Source organism: Aythya marila (assembly GCF_965140915.1).
Source record: "Aythya marila genome assembly, chromosome: 13".
Lineage (NCBI taxonomy): Eukaryota > Metazoa > Chordata > Aves > Anseriformes > Anatidae > Aythya > Aythya marila.
The window spans coordinates 16,818,287-16,836,027 of NC_139054.1; the positions used below are offsets into that span (position 1 = coordinate 16,818,287).

Sequence of the window (17,741 nt, forward strand, 5' to 3'; positions counted from 1 at the left end):
GCTGGAGGGCCGAGATCGTGAGCTGAAAGCACCGAAAGCACCGAAAACACCGTGAGGGGGCCATGCGGGGGGGACAAGGGACGGCCGCGGGGACTCCCCGCTCGCCTCAGCCGAGGCCGCGCCGCCAGCAGCGCCCCCCCGCGCCTCTCCCCGCCGCTTGAGCGGCAGCGCGGGCGGCCATTAGGGCGGCGGCGCTCCCCCACGGCCCGCCCTTCGGCGGCGCAAGCCGGGGGCCGGCGCTGAGCACGCGTGGCTGCCTGTGGGGCCGGGGCCCGGCGCATGGAGGCGATGCCGTGCCGCAACCAGCGCCTCGGCCCCGCGCCCGGCCCGCAGGACGAGCAGCAGCCGCCCGTGGTGTTGGCGGCGGCGGCGGCGGGGACAGGGGGAGGCGGCGGCGGCTGCTCGCGGTTGATCCGCTTCGCCGAGCCCGATGAGGGCGGCGAGAGCAGCCCCAGCCCGGACAGCAGCAGCGGCAGCAATAACGACGGGGGGGTGCTGGTGGAAGCGCGCAGCCCCGCGGCGGAGATCGGGGCGCAGCTGAAGCTGCTGCCGATGAACGACCAGATCCGGGAGCTGCAGACCATCATCAGGGACAAGTGAGCGCCGCGAGGCCTGCCCAGAAACCGGCGGGCAGGGAGCGAGGGAGGGGCGGGCGGCGGGCTCCGGCCGCGCTGAGGCGCTGGGGGGCGCTGAGGGGGGCTCCGAGGGGCTGAGGGGGGCACCGGGAGGCTGAGGGGGGCTCCGAGGGGCTGAGGGGGGTGTGAGGGGGCTGAGGAGGGTGGTGGGGGGCTGAGGGACGCGGCCCCGGGGAGGGGGGAGCGGGACGTGAGGGGAGCCCCCCTCACCGGCAGCCCCTGACAGACCGTGCAGTCAGAGAGGGTTTCGGGGTGGAAGGGACCTCAAAAACCATCCGGATCCAGCCGTGGAGAGCGCCCAGGTTGGATCCGGGAGCGGTGAGGCGCTGAGGAGGGTTTGGCTGAGGGGCCCTTAGCTCCGTGGGACGCTGCCCTTCCTGCAGGCGCTGCTTTCCGCGCTTGTCGCTCGCTGTCACCAAAAGCCCGTGCTGCCACCACACCTGGCGGGACACGGAGCTGTCGGCCCGCTTCTGCGGCTCTTAGGGGCAAAAAGCCTTTAAAATTGGGCCCTGCTGCTCAGCACCTCTGACACGAGGTGCTTAAGGCACAGGGAAACCTCAGGTCTCACACTGTGCGTCAGGAGCTCTCCTCCCGCCCGTCCTGTCGGCGTCCGATTGTTCTGCACGTGGAAGGTGATACTACAGCCTGATAAATTTAGCGTGCGACGTAACACAAACGCATGTAGAGGGCATCCCTTAAAAGCACAGTTTGCCTCCTGTGATGCGAGGAGCCCCAGCAGGTACAGAGGTGGGAAGCAGTTTGTTGGTGGAGTGTTCCAGGATCCCAATAACCCCTTATTGTCCTGCCACACGCGGTCTTCCTAACACCTGCAGTAACCAACTTGGTTCTTCCCCTTATTTCTTCTCTGTTCTACCTGCATAGGCTGCGTTTTGGTATTTCCCAGCTCTTGAGTACTTAACTTTGCAACTGTAATACCACTAATGTATTTTTCTGTAGAAGTAACCATCAAAGACAATACCTACGTTAATTGTACTGGCTTAGATGTGCCTTGTTACCTTAAATTAGGAATTTTTGACTCTTCAAAGTGTGGAAAAAGCTGATCTCATTGCAGGCAGGAGCACATGAATCTAGTGCTAGCTTGCTGCAAGGAGGGCAGTTGTGGCAAGACCACACAAAAGATCTCTGCAGGTAAGAATGTCTTCTGGCAGCCTTCCTGCAGAGCAGAAAGGGCAGTTTTACCTGGGCCAAGCAGAGAGACAGCGAGGCAATCCAAACTCTGTTTGTTGCATGGCCTACAGAAGGGTTTAAAGTTAGTGAAAAGGAAACAACATTTAGCTTTGATATCTAGGTGAATACTAGCAATGTAGTTACTGTACCCACCTAGGTATTTTTATTATTGTTGCAAGTAAATTTTTAACTCTTGCAGATATATTGAACAAGTTTCTGGGTGTATTGAATTTAACCAGAAATCAGCAGCTGATATTTTAACTCGGAGGAGATTTTTTTTTTTTTTAGAGTTGCATCAGGCCATTGCACAAGACTCCAGTAAGGCAAGGCGTAGAGCAAGCCTTGGAAATAATGAGTCGCTCCTAGCTGCAGTGCCAGCACACCGCGCTTTATTCTGAATGTGGCTCAGAAAGGCAGCAGCATTTCAGTGAAGAAAAGGCCTCAGATGGGACTACTTCAATGCCCATCGTCCAGAAAGATGGTAAAATGTGTGCTCAGCTGCACAGGTGCGAGCATCTCTTATGCAGGGGTTAGAAACTGTTGCAGTAACCTTTCCTCGAGCAGGTGTAATCTGCCTTACAAGGCCTCTGTCCAACTGTGCCATTCCAACCAAGTGCTACAAGAAGCTCCTCCTCAGACGTTTAATAGTTATGAATAAGGCGCTATGGCTAAGAGGAATTACTGGTCAAAAAATCTGATTTAAACTGACAAAAGGCTGCTTTTGTATACGAAAAGAGGGAAAAGCTATGTCACTGCAGCGCAGTTAGATACCACCAGTGTAGCTCTGTTTCTGGATTAGAAAAGAACAGGCAGCCCCACAGCTGGGAAGGCTCAAGGAGGGCATTGGGAATGCCCCCAATGCTCATGAAGACAGATGTTCCAGGTACAGCAATCAAGGGAAGGGCAGAAATTACAAAGCAAGCTGCTGGGAGAAACACCAAAAGAAGGAGAAAACAGTCAGTTTGGGGCGATTCCTGTGCAGAGAAGAAGGGATAGACATTCTTGGTGTGGTGCCAGCTCGCATCAGGCACTTTTACATCAGCCTAAGGATGCACAGGCTGGGTGCAGAAGACCTTAGGGACTCTGTATTGCCCATAGAATGAGCCGCACAGAAAAGTGGAAAGGAATTCAGGATTTAGAGGCATGCAACACAGCCTTTCAGTTGGAGTAACTGTCCAGTAAAAAACAAGACAAAAACACCTTCATGTTGCTGGGCCCACATCCTGTGGCAGGTTCAGAGATGGCTAACTGAATCAGTGGTGAGCATTTCATAGGCTGAAATTACAGTTTGTGTAATTAACTGCATTTTATGTCGCTGTCACTGCAGTTAATGAGGTCTGGGAGCCAGAATTAGGGAGGCAGAGAGGTGGCCTCGGCTTGTGCATGTTTTCCCCCGGCTGGCTCAGTTCTGGAGCCTCGGCTGTGCCAAACGGGCAGGCGGGTGCCTGCTAACACTGTCGGGCGTGAATTCTGGAGTCCTCTCTTAAACTGATGAGTTTAAGTACAGAGTGCCCGGGAGCAAACAGTCAGAGCCTCTTCTGAGGAGGGTGTGACCTCGCAGTGGTGTTCGGCCTGCGCAGGTTGGAACCAGCGATCTGGAAGCTGAGATGAGTAGCGTGGCAATCCGCAGCCCAGAGCGCTGGTTTCTGCAGGAGGAAGTTCATTAGCTCAGATGGGTAGTGCCGTTGGAGCTGCCGGTTTAACAACAGATTTAAATGTAGGTATTTAAGGGTTGGCGCATCTTTTATGGGAGATCATCGTGCTGTGTTCTGCTGCGGCTTCTTACTCCCCAGGGAATGGAGCGAGCAGCAGAGCGGCGCAGGCAGCGGAGCAGCAGGACGCAGCCCTGGCTGCCCTACAGAGCGCGGTGATTCGACTGCCACTCAGCCCTGATGAGCAGAGGTGGCTTTGCTGCAGGCAGGGCAGGATCCCTTTCACATGGCACCCCCATCCCGAGTCCTTACACACAGAGCTCTGGTGCTCCATCAGAGAGAGGGTGCTCCTGTTCCCAGCTGCCCATTAATGGCACCGGGTTCTGGTGCCTACACTTCTTATAAAGGTCTTCTATGAATTCTTCTTTGGGGAAACAGCTTTTTTCCAGCCTTGCCTTCGCAGCAGCCTGCTGTCTCTGGACGATCTCTCGTGCAAGGTGAGCAGGAGAAACAGAAATTACTGAAGTGTGTCAGAGTAGGACCTGCCTCCAGCCCTGGCAGTGGTTGGAACCAGTCCCGGTTACTTTATTAAGAAGTTTGTAGGCTGCTGTAGATCATTGCTTTGTATCCTCCTGATCTGTAAGGTGAGCAGTTCCAGCGTTTTCACATGAACCTTTTTTCTGGCCCCTTAGAAATTAATTTTCTCGTGATGTGGGGCTTGAAACCTGGTCACAGCTTTCCAGCTGAAGGTGTGCACGAGGTCTGTCATTTTCAATATTATTATTTGTCTCTAATTTTTATGCATGCCACCACTATTGTTCTCCATCCCCTTAAAGACCAGACAGAACTGACCAAGGGTGTTCTGTGAACAGTGTGTAAAAACATCAGCCTCCCTGTGCGAGGACAGAGTAGTTCATTTAAAACCTCCTAATCTGTATTAATAGCCCACAGTATTCACTCTGAACTTTTATTGCTTTGCAATCAAAACCGGAATTGTGACATGGTCAGGTTTGTCTTACCCCCCTCTCATGAAATATGAGTAAGCTTTCTGCCATGCCACGCTCTAGTCTGGAAAAACCTAATACACCACCTACACACTTTGCTACTTGCTGTTATTTTTTTATATTTGCACACACCACAGTTGGGGATATGAATCCCTTTAAAAATCTCAACAAAATCAGGTTGTGTGATTGCAAGCTTGTTTCTTGGGTATTTGATGGGGCTTTCTTCAGTTCTGGTTTTCTGACGAACATCAAAGTAGCAGAGCACTAAGAGTATCCTGTCATTGCTAGAAAGAGCAAAAAACAAACAGCATTTTGAATAACAAATACCGTGGTGTTAGCACAAGGAAAGAAATCAGATTAGGCTGCCAGTCTTTTAAAACCTCACTTTCTTAATGTGGCAAGGTTGTACTAGTAGTACGGGGAGTCAGCAGACAAACATCCTGACTGCCACTCTTGTAAACAGAAGATGTTGCAGAACCTTGGGGATTAAGTGCAAAACTATCCGTGGTATTTCAAGAGACATCCAGAGTATCATAGCGTGGAGATGAGCGAGGGGTAGGCCTAGTGTGATTACCAGAAAGTTTCACTAAAAGCGACCTGCCTGCGATAATGATTCCTTGTCTGAGGATTTTTAAGGCTAACGTACTGGAAATGTTGTCTCCTTAGTTGGAAGCTTGTCCTGCTGCTGTGTGGTGAGAGTTGGTCTTGACCCGGGAAGCCAGGTGTTCCAACCTGGCTTTCCGACGGCAGCCGTCCCCGTGGCGTGTTTGCACAGCAAGGAGCGGGGAGAGGCCAGCCTGCCCTTCCTGCCTTCTGGACGGGCCAGCAGTCGTGGTAGTAAAAAGTTCCACCTAAGCCACTAAGCCAGGAGAGAGGGGTTTGCGTAGTGCTGCTTGCTTGTCCCTGCTCATTTTAGGCTGAGGCTCACCAGGCTTACCACGCAGTGAGTGAATTCCTGATAAGATAGGAGATCCTGCTTGTCAGGTGTGCTGGGTCAGCCTCAGTGCCTGGGATCTGCTTCATCACTGTCCTGGGCTCCGACTGGTTTGAGAACGGGCAAAGCAAAGCTCTCCTGCTTACGGCTGCAGAGAACCCACCAGGCTGGCACAGCTCAGAGCTGCTGAGGTGTTCTGGAAGCGAGCTGGCATGGCGGCACAATGGAAAGCCTGCAGAATATCCTGCAGAATATCCTGCTCGTGTTTTCGTGCTTCAGTTGCTACGTGAGCAGTGCAGCGACGTGGCCAGTGGTACGAGGCAGAGCCCCGCGCGAGCTCACTGCAGCTCAGGCTTCCCCAGCCAGTAGGAAACACGCGGTAGGATCTCTGGGGGATAAAGTTGGAATGTGGCAGGAGACCTTTCTCCAAACCGCCTCTGGAAAATATTGTCCTTCGAGTAACATTATATTTAAGCACTGCTCTTAATTATTCCCCAATTTAAAATAGAAATTGTTACCTTTTTCAGGACAGCCAGTAGAGGAGACTTCGTATTTTCTGCTGATCGCCTGGTAGGTGAAGAATTTCTTCTTCTTGGTGTCGTGCTGTGTAATTGTTTTATAAAATGGTCTTATGAGCTACAATAATGTTAGCGTGAGGGCAACTTTTCTAAACAAAGGAAATTGCTGTTTGACAGCAACTTTCTGTAAGGGGATTCTGTTCTTTGTTACAGTGTTTTCATCTCAAAGGGTTCCAGAAACTAAGTTACTATCAAATACTTCAGTACAGTGAGAAGTAGCAACATGAGAACGCAATTTAAAAACAGATGCACAGAGGCTGTAGATAATTTAGTGTTAGTTTGAAACAGTACTTTCCATCTTGTCAACAATTTCTTACAGTCTAGATATCAATGACTGATTGCGTGCAGAGCACCTCCCGACACTTACTGCGTGGTAGATGAGCAGCTCTGGGTGCTTCCACCCAGGGAACGGGCCTTTAACCATGTGGTAGCTGCTAGCAGGGACAAAGCAATTAGAAACTTTCACACATCCTGGTAAGTCAGGACAAAGGCTGGTGGGAATGCAGCAGTTATCTCACGTAAATTAAATGCTTACAGAAGCCCACAACACTTACTACCACACATGTACTGGATACGCCCTTGTATTCAAGAGGGTGTTTCCTATTTGCGACTCGTTACTGAGGAAAGCCTTTCCTTCTCCCTCTAACAAAGATCAGTCCAGAGAGCACTCAGTCAGTGGCACTATTTGCTAAACCAGCCAGGTTTCCTGTGATGAGCCCAGTCTTAACCCATGCCTGATGCAGGCTTGCTCAAGGCTTACATACAACCCCGACCTGACGTGTGACTGCAGTGCTTTTTATCTCTGCAGCTTGTTCCACTTTCCCCACTGCTTTTCCCTTCCTGAGAATGTTTCTGCCTCTTCCATTCTCCAGGATCAGTGAAAGCCTGAGCCAACAAAACTCATCCCTGTAACTATTGGGTCAAGTTTCTGACTGCAGTGTCCCTCTTTGCCTTTGTCAGGGACAGGCAGAAAGCCACAGTCCCCCCTTCTTTCTGTGCCAGCAGTTCTCCGCAGACGTAATGTCCTTCACAGCGCTGGACAAGTGGGAACAGCACAGGAAGCATCCACAGCCTGTGCTAAACCAGCTCAGCTGTGGGTCAGTCTTCCTTTTCTTTTTTTTTTTTTTTATTTCTGGTGGTTTCAGCTTTTCACTTGCTTAAATGTGTAGATGAGATTCAGAGAGCCAACATCAGCAACCCCGCATACTTACAGGGTGCAGGTCTCCAGGCCAGTCAGGCCCCTTCCCCACCAGCACTCCTCTCTGGTTAATATTCTTGTTCTACCTTGCAGCAGCTTCCCGTCTTCTCAGGAGCATTCCTTCCGATCAACTTCCTCGAACTAAAGCGAAGCAATAAAGATTCCTGTTCTGTACCTTAAAAACGAGACAAATAATGGCTATTCTGTCACAGACAGGAGAACCCTTACGGGTCCCAGCTGCACTTTATCACCATTAATTAGTGTGACGGCCTCCCCCACCTACCTTCTCACTCTGTTTGGAGGTGGTCTGCTGGTCTGCTTTTCATTTTGTGAGAGGAATATTATGAGAAACAGTGTGTGACTGCCCCATTTTCTGTGTGGTATCACAGTTGCACGTGGGACGTGGGCTCCAGTAGATGTACAAACATTGTTAAGACACGCTGTGTGTTTTTCATCTGACTAGCAGACAGCTGATTAATGACAAGATGCAGTCTGAAAGCAAAAAAGAAACAAATGCAGAAAACAAGAAACTCAAATGTTGTAGAGTAGCAAAATCTCATTGCAGAGAGAAAATGAGACTGGAGTGAAGGTTGCTACTAGTTTGGCAGTTACTAGGGGCAAATATCTCACAAAGTCACAATAGGAAGAGGGTTCAAGGAAGGGTTTGATGAATTGATAGTGGTACAGTTTTTCCGTCTGGCAGCTTGTTTCTCACAGAAGGAGATGATAAAATAAATGTTCAAAGATATTTGTGGAAGAAAGGAGTTAAGGGATGGTAAAGGTTAGCAGAAAGTTCCTGAATGCGACTGCTGATGGTGTGGTCCTGCAGCTGCAAGATGGGGGGCTGAAATCATGAATAAGGTGACAAACCATCTTGTGTCTGGGAAGGAGAAGAGGCAGGCGTGGCAAGTAAGCCTCTAGCACAAGAAAGGATCAATTGTTACAACTCCTGGTAGATATCTGAACAGCTAGAGCAGAAGGGGGTAGGGAGAGCAAGCTGAGAGCCCCCAGCAGAGAACTCTGCAAAAGGCTGAGGGTGAGCCCTTGTGCACGTGCTGCCCTGCGTGCAAAAGGAGACTTCCAGTGATGGCGCCCTGCAGCTCATCTGTGGAATTAGTGAGGAGCTCACCAAGCCCCGGCATTCATACTGAGACAGCCTGAGAAGTATTTTAGGGCATCCCACTTGGTAGGCAGTACTGGATAAACTGGGTTCAGTCAAGCTGCACGCAGCTGGGTGGGCACCACAGCAGCTTGTTGGGGGCCCAGAGCCCAGGTGAGTGACGGGAAGAGGGGACATGTCCCAGAGAGACGCCAGGCATCACGTGCCTCGAGTTTGGGCAAGGACTCAGCACAGTTGCCTTGCAGCCTGGGCTCAGGCAGGGGTTTGTCATCTCCACAGCACTGCCTTGCGGCCTCAGCCGACAAGTAGGGTGAAGATAATGTTGGGCACTCTGGAATTTAGACTAGAAAAGTTGGAAGGGACTTTCAAAGATCATCTAGTCCAAGTGATTCTTTAAAAATTCATTTTTAATTTATTTATATTCTAGTTCGTTGGCATTTCATTGCTTCACCTCTTTCCAAGCTGCAGGCAGGCACAACGGTTGTGACATGCAGCCGCTCGGGATTACAGTTACCTGCTCAGGTGTCTCTAGAAGGGCTCTCCCTTTTCAAGGTTTGTCTGCTCAGAGACGCCATCCCTAACTGCACCTCGGCTGGTTTCCTGAGTTAGTGATTACACCTCCTGTAAACGGGAGTGCTGGCAGCTGCTTTCTCCAGGTGCCTCTATCCTGATTTCTCTGTTCATGGACCCTGAAGGACTGGTCCAGCCTGATTTCTTCAGTGGTATTTGAGAGTGGCAAGGAGACTCGATCCATGTGCTTAACTGGCTGAGAAAGGGTAGGGTCAACACCTTAACATCCTCAAAGCACTTCCGTGGTAGTTAGCTACAGCTGCTCAGACTCGTATTAGCTGTGGCTTTTCCCAGCAATTCTAACACACCTCGTGCTACTGAAGGTGCAAAGCAAACAGCATTTCCCTTGCTTACTGCAGGGGCAACCTTAAGCATATAACTGTAATAAACGAGCACATGGACTATATAATTTTGCGTATCAGCATTAAATGCATAACCTGAAGCTTCAGCAGAAGTCTGCGAGCTGTTACAGTTTAACTAGGCCTGCTAGAACTTAACATTGTTAGCTCGCTCCCTCCTCCCAAAACCTCATCAAAGAGGGACATTTAGTTCACTAACTCCTAATGCAGTCTGTGCCTGCTAGGAACTGGGGCAGGATGGAGGAACAGAAAAACTTTCCAGCCTGCCCTGCTTCTGGAGTGTCTGAAGCGAGCTTAGTCCCAGGAGCAGTCACCTCATTTCTGCCATCACGCAGTGACTTTTGCTTAATAGGTTTCATCTTGGCTTGGCGGTGGCTTTCCTTGAGCAGTCCTGGCCTTTGACTCTTTGGCTCACCAGCAGAGAGAATCCTGTCTATCTGCAACACCCAGGGCATCTGTCCTGGGCAGTCCTGCTGGGCTGAGATGAACGCATTTCGTACCTTCACCTGGGGTACAGCACAGGTTTCCTGCCCTCCGGAGGGACGTGTGACACGCCAGCCACACCTCCAGGATGTCCCCACTGTGGCTGGGCCGTCTGCACCCTGTGAACACACAGGGGCTGAGCAGAGCGTGTGGAGCAATCAGAGCTGCCAGGTGCCAGAGGAAGGGGGTGATAAAGAGAGTTGTAAATCCCCTGACACGTCCTTGGGCACTTGGTAGTGTGCTTACAGCGCTGCAGCTCCTGCAGCTGTTTGGGCAGCCCTGCTGCAGCTTCTTCTTAGAAATATGGATGTTAAAACAGGCCTTAGGGCCTAGCTGATGGGGAACTGAAAGAAGGGGAATTTTCCTCTTTTCTCACTGATATTTTCTGTCAGCAACATGAAGTTAACATGGGTGGTTCATTTACTTATGAGAAACATTTGTCTTTGACGGCTTTATCTGCCAGGCAGAACTTAAGCCGGTTTTATGGAGGCATTACAGATGTACCCCTACCCCCGTTCTGTTTTTTAATGCCTTCATTTGACGTGTGGACAAAACATACACATTGCCCTATAAAAGGTCTTTAAAGTCTATCCCTAACTACTAGTGAAAGAGGATGTTCTTGGCTGTTAGGCATTCACCTAGTACTTGCAGAAACTCCTAACACATTTAGTATCTTATCTGGCTTGATAACAAACCCCTTCAAGCTGCTTTCTCTGGTTCTACAGATCAGACTTGTGGTTGAAGAGGGACTGAACCAACTGCCGTACACGGAATGCACGGTGACCACTCCAACAGGTACGTGGGAAACCACTCGGTCAGGTAGGACTGGGAGTGGAAGCTGAATTAATATAACAATGTGGAACTGTTACAAGAGGCCGGAACAGCTTAACATTCAGGCTAGAGTACAAAGTTAAGGTCCCCTCAAGGTATTTAAAAAAAAAAGCTAGAAGATGTGTGATGACAGGACTGAGCAGAACAGTTATAGAGTTGTCACCTTACTATGGTTTTAAACTGGTCTTGCAAAACTGTGATAAAAACATTAGCAGTGTACGTGCGAGATCACCTTACTTGCCCCTATCACACCATCGAATTAAAACTGATGACATTTCATGTGCCCGTTACAGAAAAAAGTGCTCAGCACAAGGAGTTTTGTCATGCCAGCCTAAATCTGCCTCTGTTGCAACTGTGAGTGATGGTAAGCAGGAAATAAAAAGTGGCTGTGTTGGCGTTAGAGGAAACCCACTGCAGTACTTTGGGTTTGCTCCTATTAACCTTAAAAGATACGTAAGGTTGCATGGGTTACTCAGAGGTAGCGTAGTTGCTGCTCAGTACATCAGCCACATCTGGGGAGCCTCAAGCACACCCAGGGCACCTGCAGTACCCCTGCAGGACAGGCACCAGCTGAGTCCTCCTCCCCTTGAGGATTTTGCTGGCATTTTCTGCAGCCTGAGAGCAGCTCTGTACATCCTCTCATTCACTCTATCCCTCTGCCCTTCACCATAAATCGTCTGTATGTCTTCACCCTACTTTTAGTCACAGAAAAGATGGCCCGAAAACACTCGGTGCTGAAGCTAGCTGGAGTTTAGGAAGGCGCTCAGGCGCCACAGTCACTTACCTTGGCTCGCTTTTAACTAAAACAGCAGCTGCTTCGTGAGGCCTGGCTTCACATCAGTCCCAGGTCAGTCGGGCAGTTTGATGGCTGTTGGCTGTCTGCGTTACCCAGTTTGGCAGGTCCCCGGCGAGTAATGCCCTCCCGAAGCTCTGCAGGTGTTTCTCAGTGAGCCACTCGCCTGCCTGTGAGGAATGAGCGCCTTGGGCCTGCCCCTCTGGGCACACGTCGCTGTGGTGCACAGGCTGCTGTCTGCTGGCACTGCCAGCCCTGCCATCAGAGCGTCAGCCCTTTCACCCTTACCCCTGCCCAAGGAGGGAGCTAAAACGGCCTCAGGTGCGCCCATCCAACAGGAAGCGTGCCCTGAGAACACAGACATGTACCTATGAATCGTTGCTTATTTATACTGAACTCCTTCCCTCTGAGCATCTGGAAGCTGCCGTCAGCACAGACAATTTGTACTCCTTCAGAAGCAGAACGTCCCTCGAGGCCAGCAATGCAATGCCGTGTCGTCTCTCCTTTAAAAGGAGCCTTTGGACCTTTTTCAGCCAGGCAGAATATGCAAAACCCAAAAAAACACTGCCACGTGTTCTCTGCAGTGGTACTGGGAAAGTTCAGGTTGGATCTAAAGAGCTACGAGTGGGCTTACCTTGCTTGGCTGCCTTCGAATCCATAACCTTGAACTCACAGTGCTGGCGATCTCTTCCGAACACATACCCTCGCCCACTTCTGTCCTTCAGCGATCAGGAGCACAATTAGAGTAGCGTCATGCTCTGGCTCTGCCTCTTCACCTGCAGCTCTGGAGTGCATTTACGTGGTTACTTAGGGCACGTACCATTTACCTTTATTTTGGCTAACATCCTTCATCTAAAATAATCACCTGAATGTTTGAGTTATAAAACCTCCAGGCAGGATCACGCCTGTGCCGCTCTCCTGAAGGAACCGTTAGGAGTAAGTTCCTTCATGGTTTCGGTCCCGTTCCCATGGCTTGTTTGGGGAGTGCAGGATGTGGCGTGCAGGTGGGGCCACGCCACCTGCTGAGACACACAGAGCTCAGTACCGGTCCCTGTGCGGGGGAATCTCGTTTCTGTTCACACCAGGGTCACTTAAGACAGGATGGGGCAGAGGGGAGCAATCGCTGCCGCTGAGCCTTGGTTTCTTTGCTTTTTTAGGATACAAGTACGAAGGAGTGAAATTTGAAAAGGGAAACTGCGGAGTCAGCATAATGAGAAGCGGTAGGCAGCTTTTGGTTGTTGAATGGGTGTGAATTAAATGCTTTTGAAACCAGTAACCAGCTTCCTTCTGAAAACGTGCAACAAACTGCCCTACAGCAAAGGTTTCCCCCCAGGCTGCTAGCTGACATTCTGTAATCAAGGATACCTAAAGAAGAATAGCAAGTAATACGTTTCTTCAACATTTCAGCAGACAAATAGCAGCAGCAGACTACATCTGACCTCTTCTTTAACAACCAATAGCTCTGAGAGGCCAGGCCAACTCTCCTTCCTTGTTTGCCACTAGTTTTTCCTCCTCAAAGATATCTCCCCAAATAAACCATGCTCAGTGGTGCTAGAGGCAGCACTCTTTTGTCCAAAACTATGTAAAGCTTTTTATGATATAAAATCCAGCGGCTCCTAAGGTTCCTGTACTATGTTTTTTACCATGGTGTGGCTATGCAGAGCTCAGAGTTGTTTTTCAAACCACATACGAATTATGACATTAGTTGTTTTGATATTTCTACTTCTCTCCTTTGAAAATGTGCTTAGCACTAGAACATGAGAACACAAATACCTGGGAGCCAAATGACACAGAGTAGGCTTGTTTTTCTGTCTAAACAGAGATAAGGAAAATAGCTTAAGGTCTTTTTAAAACTTGAAAGCAAGGAAAAAAAAAGCTCTGTTCAAGAACTATTCGTCAACACAGTATTTGGACAGTCCATTTAATTGTAACGTCTCGTTGTTGTGCCCTTTGTTATCACGTAATATTTTTTTCTTCTGCTCATTTTGAGGCGAAGCAATGGAACAAGGTTTACGGGATTGCTGTAGATCGATCCGCATAGGAAAAATCCTGATACAGAGCGATGAGGAGACTCAAAGAGCAAAAGTATACTATGCTAAGTTTCCCCCAGACATTTACAGGAGAAAAGTTCTTCTTATGTACCCAATACTAAGTAAGTGTCTCTATTATTTCCGGTGACTGTTCTGTATTTAAATTAAAGCTTCTGAATTTCCGGGGTTTTTGTTAGATTTTGGCTTGATTTAGGTGACGTAGCAGGGACTTGATCAGGCTGCTCCAGAACATACATCAGTCAGCCCACATCAGCGTGAACGCAGAGCAGATCACTTGGGTTTGGCTGCACTTGTGAGAAAGGCAGCTGCATTCAAGTCCGATGGCAAAATTAAAAAAAAAAAAAAAAAAAAAAAGAACTTATATGAGAAAAGACTTCAAATAGTATTTTCACTATTAAAAGACTTTATGAGGAATAATTCGAAAGTAAATTATTTTAAAGTTAAATGCAATTAAAACTACAAAATATATCAACGCAGTAAGGACTTTGTCAGGATGAAGGAAATTTTCCAGTCTAAGATGTAATTCTGGTTCTGCACATGGAGCTCTTAATTGCTAACTTATTATTTTAGATGAGTTTTCTTGCCTTAGGGCTTTAATAAAATCCACTGACTTCAGTGTTTAAAACCTGGCAGAGTCAGCTATTTGGGTATAAAATTAAATTCCTTCATCAGGAGACAAAAATTTTCAATAATTAATGCTTGCAGAGGTGACAGTCGACCAGTGGGACAGGACAGTATTGTCGCTCAGCCCCACACCAGGATTGGTGCAGGTATAGCCCCGGCTGGCTTAGGAAGAGTTCTTCCAGCAGGAAAACAAAAATCTCACTTTTTCCCCTTTTAGGTACTGGTAATACTGTAATCGAGGCTGTCAAAGTTCTTATAGAACACGGCGTGCAACCAAGTGTCATTATCCTGCTGAGCCTATTCTCCACACCGCACGGTAAGTCGCGGGGCTGCGTGGGGGGCAGAGGTGCTCGCGCCTCTGCCACCCAGCAGGGAAGGCTTCCGGCAGTCCCGCACTCCAGGCAGCTGCCAAGAGCGCTTCCCTTGCGAATAAGGACACCAGCAGCACTCTGCTCAGGATTTTTTTCCCCTCTGAGTTTTGAAACTGAGAGCAAACACTGGCACGTGTGGCATGGGAAGGGGAGAAGGCTAGCAGAACAAAAAGGGCCTGTTACCCCTCACGGCAAAACTGCAACTGGTGAAGCATTCCTGTCAGCAGGAATAGGTAAAGAAAATGCTGCAACGACCCTAAGTCTTCCTGTTGCTCCAAAGCACAGCAGCCCATGCTGAGTTGGTCAGCCACCAACTAACACCAGTTGTACAGAAAGCACGATGTAAAATAAGCTACAGAACCGGACTGTCTGCACATTAAAGATCTTTTAATTTAAAAGATGACCCTAAAAAGGAATGTCTGTTTCTCTAAGTAGGAAAATGGATCTTGTATTTTTATTTTTAAATTGGCCATGGCAGAAATCACTATCAAAAAATCGACCATGGTGCAGAGAGTTATTCCTGGCAGTAACCAAAATAGTAACTGGATCAACTAGGGAATAGTTTAGTTTGGGAAGTTAAATGTATGGTGAAGAAATGAAAAATCCCAGTAAGAAAACCCAGAAGAACAATGTGGAATTCTGGAAGTTCTTCCTCACATGCAAGCAGATAAGCCAGAAATGAAGCAGAAGAATAGAGGCAGACTCAGCTGCAGAATTCTGCTTACCTTGATGTAACACGAGGCGCTGAAATACGGCTGCGGTGCGGCATTGATTTCTTTGATTTCTCTTCTCTCTCCCCAAAGGTGCCAAATCGATCATCCAGGAATTCCCAGAGATCACAATTTTAACTACAGAAGTTCATCCTGTTGCGCCAACACACTTTGGACAGAAGTATTTTGGAACGGACTGATGCACTTGGAACAAGGCGATGTGACTGTATGATAGTACAAACGAGGTTTTTTCTACATTTTATTATTATTTGTAGCAGAGTTGGTTGAGGGCATGTTTAAAAAATCTTTTTTGGCCAAAGGGGGAAATACTTGACCTAGATTGCTTCTGGTTGGTTACTGCCTGAACACTGAACCAAGCGCAGTAACAAAGCACTCTGAATCATTGCAAAGTCGAGCATCTTCATGTTGTACTCGTATAAACTGCTGCACTCTCTGCTTTAATTTATTTATTCTTCCATAGCCTGTTTTGTGGCTGCTTGCAAAAGCGAAATAAAACAACTAAATCATGAAGGTGTGTCCTTCATTTCTAGTGCTGACGTTGACATCGCTTCAGGTTAGGCAGCACAGCCACTCTTACTGATTCCAGTACAACAGGTGCACTCGGTAGCAGCCACACTGCATTCCTGGCACAATTTTCAGTCTTGGGATGGTGGCCAAGAACTAAAGATATAGCTCTCTGAATTTTGCTCTAAATAGATTGTTTTCAAATGGTAGAACATCTGCAGTTATCTTGATCCATGGTACTGAAGAAAGAATCTTCCTGTTGTAGTGTATGTGCCCTGATGGGCTGGGAATTGAGAATGGGAGAAGTGCTGTCTACACAAATTCTGCTCACAACGTGGTTGAGTTTTGCCTCTTAAAACTTCCGTGGATGAATCAGTATCACCGACCATTGTAAAGAAAAAGAAATGGCAAAAAGCTGGGCTCAAATTCTAGCTCTGTTCACAAAGCAACAGGGCTTAAAGTCAAAAGACAAACACGGTCCTCATTAATTTGCACCCTTCCAAAACAGCCGGTGCAGGGATCATCTGAATCAGACCAGGTGTAAATCTACAACCAAATACTCGCTTTCTTTGTCTGTATCATGTGTGCCGGTAAGTGCCCGATATGCAAACTAGCTCATATCCTACCTTACTCTAACTTTTGGAAAGTTAACATAGAAAGACAATGTAGTCCATTATTACTTTTTAAATATTCTAAGAAGTGCAGGATTACACAATGTCATCGCAGGCTTGTTACCTCTGTCAAAGGGCTGGAATGTAAGGCCTGGGCTGCTCCAACCAATGCCTTGTAAGACAAGGGGGCAGGATTTAATTAACGTATTTTTTTGGTACAGATGAAGAACCTTCCCCACTCTGTACAGTAATTCCGATTAATTCAAGTTCTGTAAGGCTTCCAGAAAGAGTATTTTCCCTCGTCATGGGTTAAGTCATAGGAAATAATCACTCACAAGTATAATAAATTAACCAAAAATGGTTTTAATGCAGTCCTTGCCTGCAGTACAGTATAAACTGTGCAGGCTTTCTAGTATAAACCATAATAGAAAATGACAAAGCAGAATGTACAGTATATCCAGCTGTAGAAACCATACAAACACTCGGAATATGCTAGTGAAACATACACAAAGCATTCATATTAAAGACAATGTTTGTCAGACGATAAAAACAAGTATCCAAAGCTTTTGTAAAAACCCATTTGATATCAAAAGTCTCAATGCTGGCAACAGCATTAAACTCCTGAACCCTACTAAACATCCCACATGTTGTCAGTGGACCGTTTGCAATGTTCCCTGGAAAACATTTCCTTCCTATTAAATTAAGGGATAAGAAATCAGTATTAAACAACCCAACACTGGGTGTCATGTCCTCTGCCAAGCAGAATAGTGTTGACTGTATGCAAAGTTTGCAGACTCAAGACGTTTATAAATACCAACACCAGGCCATCCTGGTTTCCTGAAACATAACTGAATATAATAATAAATGAAATTGATTTTACTATTTTGAATAATTTAGTAGTTATTGGCACAGAGCCCACTAAGCCAGTCTTCCTTGATATGAGAAGCTCTTTATACTACAGTGGTTTACAGTCAAAGTTCTGACCCAGTTGGAGAGAGAGTGTATCGGCTCCCAAACAGAGCTTCCTAATCCAAAACCAGCCTGATTCTCAGCTGAAAAACAGCTGGACAGGTAGAATAATTTACAGCAACCTGATCCTTTGTTTATGTTACTAGCAAGAGGGAAGCCGCAATAGAAGCTCCTGGCTCCTAACAATGCAATCTGGAATTACTGGGGATAGCTCGAGTCTAGATGATCAGTGAGCACAACAAAAGTTACACATTAACGTAATTATTGCAAAAGAAGAATGCCTGCACACGGAGTTAATTCAGAACAGCACCACACGTTCCACCTACCTCTTCACACAATCTCTGAGTCAGAAATAATATCACCTCCTCGTGGAGGCCACGTCTGCACCCGCCCGGGTTCGTTACATCAGCAGGATGCCACGTGCCTACACCAAAACCTCCCGCTTGTACACATCCTGGATCCTCCAGGAACAGGCACAACAAAGAAAACAAAACAACGTTTTCAAGAATCCACTGGATTTTTGTGTCTCTTATAA

General features: G+C 47.9%; 1 protein-coding gene across 1 annotated transcript; it reads left to right on the forward strand.

The window, feature by feature from the left end:
• Positions 1-212: 212 nt before the first annotated feature.
• On the forward strand, positions 213-15,630 carry UPRT (uracil phosphoribosyltransferase homolog). Its single transcript, XM_082770656.1, has 7 exons — positions 213-596; positions 5,941-5,983; positions 10,447-10,516; positions 12,503-12,565; positions 13,336-13,497; positions 14,238-14,336; positions 15,195-15,630. The coding sequence occupies exons 1-7, from the start codon at positions 280-282 to the stop codon at positions 15,299-15,301; spliced, it is 861 nt and encodes a 286-aa protein (XP_082626782.1). The 5' UTR covers positions 213-279; the 3' UTR covers positions 15,302-15,630.
• The last annotated feature ends 2,111 nt before the right edge of the window (positions 15,631-17,741 follow it).